Below are 6,000 nucleotides of genomic sequence, written 5' to 3'. Positions count from 1 at the left end.
ATGCTTTCACCGCCATGTTTCACATTTGGGATATTAGTCGTCTGGTACGCATTGCATCTTACATGTGTCTTTTGGGCCTAATAATAGCACCACCGCTAGTGTGGGGGTAATGTGTTGCGGCAAAACTAGTTCCCTTTTAGTTTCACTCAGGATTGCTCAGTTCTGCTTTTGGTTGTATAAAAAACTTTAAGCAATGACTTTGTTACATGAACGCAGAGCACAGCCCTTAATCTTAATTTTATGTTCTAAAGATTATGAAATATCTATTGTACCCATACATAATCAAGGTAGTTTTAGAGTATCTTGAGAAAACAAAGCTTATGTTCTTGAAATCAGGAATGCAATGTTTGTTTTTATGAGCTCACAAGAGGATTATAGTATGAAAACAAAGTGTTTAATGTTACATCAAGTTGCATCATTAAATAGTGCAGAAGTATTGCAAAAGTATTCTTGTGCTGAAGTGTCTGCATCTTGTCAGACTGCAGACTTCACTATAACTTACTGACATTTTTTTTATATATACAAACACTAAATAGTGGCTGACTGACATGGACAAAAAAAGTATGCATAGTTTTTTTTTCAATGTCCAGCAGTAGTATTTACAACTGTTCCATGAGTGCCAAGGTGAAGTCCAATAGACTTACTTTCACAATTACAACTTTCACTATGATGCACCACTACAGTCTGAAAAGTATGTGTGGAAATGTATTCATCTCTATTTACTGAGACCCTTAAATAATCTAAGTGTGCATTTTGGGCACACAAAGAAACTGGCATTTTTGTCCATTATTTTTTGCAAAATAATTTAAGATCTATCAGGTTGGTGGAGAGCCGAGGGTCTGTGTCCACTAATATTCAAGTTTTTCCAATGATTCTCATTCACATTTAGGTAGCGTTGACTGTCTGAACCTGATTCACCTCATTTGTTCTATGGACGGACTTTCACATTTCATCTTTGGATCAGTTCCCTATAAATTGCAGAAAAATTTGTTGTAAAGTGAAATAAATGGAGCAAGGGGTGTGAAAACTTTTACCGCTGACTGTATATCAGAAATGCAGTTATTAGTAATGAATGCTTCTTTATGAAACAACTTCAGATCGAATCAGCCACTTCCATATTTGTCATGTTTTCTGATGAAGAAGATGCACATGTTTTTGTTAAAATTTTCTTTTTGGAATGTGTATGTGTTTTGTTAGATGTAAGCCTCAGTTAAACCGGGGGTTTGTGGTTAGCCACATCACAAATGTAGAGGTAGAAAATCTTGGTTGATTTCCTGAGCAGATAACAAGCATGACACAGCACTTTGCAGAAACAGTATTGTTAGGATTAGTTACTGATCTAAAGAAATTGTGGATCTGACAAGCCTGGTTTATGTAAAAAATAAAGAAAGAAAGAAGAAAGAGCCCTGAAGGACTTTTCTAGATGTTGCATCTGCTTGGCTTTTACTTACGTGCCATATTAGATCAAATATATTTAGTGGTGTTAGAATAATTATCTAAGTTAATTTACTTGTGAGTTTATTTGAAAGGTTATGTTTTCATATTATTATTTTGTGTGATGTTTACTTGACTCCTTTTCTTCTGTGAAACACTATTAACCATTTTTAGGATGTTTGCCTGGAGGCTAGAGACTTTGCACATTCCTGTGTTATCAGCTCCATGTGTAACTGATTAGTTGTGATCAGCCACATGCCCTTTTTAGGGCATGTCCACAGAAGGTTCCAGAACATCCTGTAGAAAAAGGTCATTGGTCAAATTCTTTGTGTGACTGTGAAAAAGCCCAACCTCCTTCCTTGTATTTTCTAATAAAGCCAAATGCAGAGAAAGATCTGGCAGAGTTGATCCCAGACAGTGTTTTACAGCGGTATTCCGCGTCTCGGGTCTTCCCTCCTTTCTGCAGAAAAGACAATTATGCCTCTGGTTGAATCTTTGCTAGTTAGGAATTAAAATAAACCTATCAAGTGGCTATTTCAAAATCAGCATCTTGGCTTCTTGTTTAGTTTTTATTCATTTGTGACATGGAAGAGTATTAGTAATGATACAGGAAACTGCCAAAACAGCTCATCATCTTGCTGACTGAGGTATGCAGAGGCTCATGAAGGGTGCTATCACTTCCACTTGCAACTCTGATTTTTGGGTATTTAGAGAAACCGGAATTTAGAAATTTCTTAAAGCTATGGCTCATAAACTGACATCAACATCCTGGGGTTTTTTGTCTCTAAAGTAGCAACACAAAACCTGGCTACTAATATGTAATGATTGCCTGAACGAAGACAAATATTTTCCAGCACAAAGAAAAAAAACAATAACAGGAAACTATGTACTGTTTGCTAGTCTGTCGATTAGTGTTCTTTTCTCTTTCTTTTTTTTTTTTTTAGATGGGAGGAGTTACTTTTCTGGCTGTGAAGCAGTAACTTAGGATAGCAAGTGGTTTCTGTTTCTAAATGTGTGAAAATGTAATGAGAACATTGTTTAACAGCTCCTCACAGCTTTTTGTACTTGCTACATTGTTTTATAAGAGGTCTATAAAAATGACCTGTTTTATAAGAGGTCATTTGTCAACTTAAGGTTTTTTTTTCTGTTTTAAATATTTTATTTTTCTAAAACTCAGGCTCATTAACAGGCTTCTGTCGCAGCCCACCAAACTGGAATGTGAAATAAATTGGTTCTCATCAGGGAGCCTCTACTTTTCAAAAGCCATTTTTGAGTGCAGAGAGTGTAAAACTTAATTTATTTCATTTGTTTATGGGTTTATTTATTGGTGGATGAACCTAAATTGATGAAAATGTGGGCTGAGAAAGCATTCTGGCTTCTGCCTCGCTCTGTTTAGTCACGACCTAAAGCACAATACACATGCACTCTTAATCACATTGTCAAACTACACACATGTTCCTAAGAATCAGTTTATGTTCACAATTTGAATTTTACTTACATGCAACTGACATAGAGTTTTGGTTTTGTCAAATAAATTTTTTGGCAGTAGGCCTTGTGGTTGTTGATCATTGTCCTTTGCACTCGTTGATGTCAATTTCTGTCTTTCTCTCTCTTTGTTCCCTTTTTTAACCACCAGACTCTCCATAGTGACCAAAGCTGCTGGTTTCTTTGAATAGTACTCATCCTTTGGTGAAAGGCCTACCAGACTGCAGCACAAGACAGGAATAGAGGCGTTTGTGACCACACAGAGCAGAGCAGAATGTGCCTGCCTCATGTCATTTTTTCATGTTAAAGCTTGTGTGTAGGGGTGTCCATGCAAGTGTGCATGCTTGAGGAAGAAGCATACAGGACAGGAGGCTTTTTGTGTATTTTCTGTTTTTATCCCAGACTAAACAGATCATAAGCTTCACATGCGGCATTAGATATAAAAGATATAACCGCAACAACTTGACCTCTTTCATAATCAACAGAGTCTTTAAAGATCTCACCCCTTTCAGACATGAGCAATAATCCAATACACACACAGCGCACCGAATTAAAGCTGTCATACATGATGGTATGAAAACACATGGCCAGGGTTGAGTGAGTACAGACTGCGGTACAGATGTGAGTCAGATTGTACTTATTTTTTTCCTTCCGACTCTTGTTGTTGAGTTTCATCCTGCAGAGGGCACAGGTAGGTCACATTAAACATATATGGAGCAGCTCGAGGCAGAAGAGCGCCTCCACACAAGACTCCAATTTAAGAAGGGTCACACTCAAGCAATATCTGGCCAGCCACAGCCTTATGGACCGACAACCTTACTTTATTTACAAGAGGCAACATTTTATGCATACAGATTATTCCAAAGCAACAGATCTCATGTGCTCAGAATGAAAACTCTAAATGCAGTTATGAGTGCAGGAGCGGGAAAGAAAGATGTTTTGTTCTTATGTTTGCTGTGGTTTGCTTTGTTTTGCAAGTGGCATATTTAAAAAGAAAGACCAGAGGATGAATAAATAGGAGCAATTCTTAAAAAAGACCAGTGTATCGTTCTGATGGGCAAGAATAACTCATCACCGCAACATAGACCTTACATTTCATTTTTTCTATAACATGCAGTGCCTTGGCAAAGTGTTCATAGCTTATGAACAATTTAAGATTTATCACGTTGCAATTGCACACTTTAAAGTTTTTTATAGGTATTGCATGTGATAGTCCAAAAAAGAAGAAAAAGGAAATAAGATGTTCAATATATAAAAAGAAAATAAAAAAATCAGAAATTACTTACAAATTTTTAAGAGGTTTTATTCAGGAAAATTTTGAAAATGTTTATTCTCTATTCTCTATTCTCTATTTATTGTCTTCATTTACTAATCAGGCAACTTCTAAAGGTAGGTTATTGCTCAGGATTTTAATTAAAATTGTCAGAGTAAAATCGACAGGATACTCTGTTTCGCTTGTGAAACACTCTTTCCTGTTGCTTCATTCCTCTGTACTACATCAGATAAAATCATGATAAAATACGTCAGGTTATACCAAATATCTATTTGCAAATATGATTTCAACTCATTTTACCATAAAAGATGCTCTTTAAAACAAATTAATACATTCCTTGACAACTTTCTAGAAACTAGCAGCTACTTAGTTTAATGTGAAATTAGCAATAAAACTTAAATTAATTCGATGAGTAATTCAAGTAATGTAGCAATCTAGTAATCTTATTTTTATTATAATTTCAAAAGTCAATCAAAACATTTTCTGGTTCAATTTTTTTAATATATATTTTTACTAGATAGAACAAGAAACACACTGATACAAGCATAATTTGTTGTAAAAAAAAAAAGGAAAGAGAAAAGATTTCATCTTATCTCTGCCACGTTGCTGTCAGTCTGTTCATGTTCCGCGACTTGCAAGAGATGTTTCCACATCCTCCTTTCTTTTCCAGAACCCGTCAAAAGAAAAGTAATACAACAGAGGGTCCAGGCAGCAGTTCACACTTGCGAGGCAGTTCAGAACAGGCCTCAAGTGATCAAAGAACACAAACAAAGACACCGGCAAGAAGAAAACGATGAACATCATCAGGTTCATGGCGAAAATCAGCATGACGTTCAGTTTGTTATTGACCTTTGCAGACTCACTTAGATGTCTTTGGAGAGTACAGGACACCATAACTGTGGAGATGATGTTAACTGTCAGCATGGTCAGCAATAACACAAGCTGGAAATAACCAATTGTGAGTTCCAGTATCTCGTCCTTTCTTCTGCTGGTTTGGGTCATATTTGCTGTGTCAGAATCAAAACATGTTTCATTCTGAAAATTTCTCAGAAAGCCCACACTCTCTGGGATATTCACCAACACTACAATCGCCCAGACGAAAACAGAGCCCTTCACGGCGTTGACTGGTGTTCGAATAAGCCTCGACCTCAATGGATAAACCACAGCCAGCAGCCGGTCCACACTGATAAAGGTGATGAAGATGGCACTCGTGCGGATGTTGTTGCGAAAGAGCATGGTGAACCAGACGCACCACATCTCACCCAGATGCCAGCTGTCCGTAGCATAAAAGTAGACCCTCATGGACAGAGAGAGGATGAGCAGCAGGTCTGATATCACCAGGTTGCCCATGAAGACGGCGCTGGGCGACTTTCGTCCATGGTGACGAAGCAGAATCCACAGAGATACAATATTGAGTGGCAAACCAAGAGCAATAATGGATCCATAAATAATTGCATACACAAGGTTCCTCATGTCTTGCTCTGTTCCATTTGCTCTCTTGCTCTTGCTGATGAAGAGGTTTGGCTTCTGAATGAAAAGCAGAAATGCACGAGAGTGTAGCTGTGACACAAACCACAAACGTCTTGTTACAGCACACCACAAGATTTGTGACAGTGAAGTAGAGGGGCATTGCGTGCTAACAAGTTTGAGCTCAGTGAAACAGGAAGCAAGAGAGCAATTCTTTAGCAAGAGAGGAAGGTTTCAAGCACCACCGTGCAAAGGTGGTAGAAAGAGTGTGTGGGAGATCAAAGCCATGGAAGATTTCTGTGCTCTAAAATCTTTCACGTGGACAAGAAAGAGACAAGAAT

The 6,000-nt window shown here is 37.6% G+C and overlaps 1 protein-coding gene across 1 annotated transcript; it reads right to left on the bottom strand.

The window, feature by feature from the left end:
* Nucleotides 1-3,698: 3,698 nt before the first annotated feature.
* On the bottom strand, nt 3,699-5,840 carry LOC116737226 (lysophosphatidic acid receptor 4-like). The gene has a single exon (XM_032590257.1). The coding sequence runs from the start codon at nt 5,663-5,665 to the stop codon at nt 4,811-4,813; it is 855 nt and encodes a 284-aa protein (XP_032446148.1). The 5' UTR covers nt 5,666-5,840; the 3' UTR covers nt 3,699-4,810.
* Between the last annotated feature and the right edge of the window lie 160 nt (nt 5,841-6,000).

This window comes from Xiphophorus hellerii, chromosome 18, assembly GCF_003331165.1.
Source record: "Xiphophorus hellerii strain 12219 chromosome 18, Xiphophorus_hellerii-4.1, whole genome shotgun sequence".
NCBI lineage: Eukaryota > Metazoa > Chordata > Actinopteri > Cyprinodontiformes > Poeciliidae > Xiphophorus > Xiphophorus hellerii.
The sequence above is the reverse complement of the archived record's forward strand: the minus strand, read 5'-3'. Positions and strand labels throughout refer to the sequence as shown.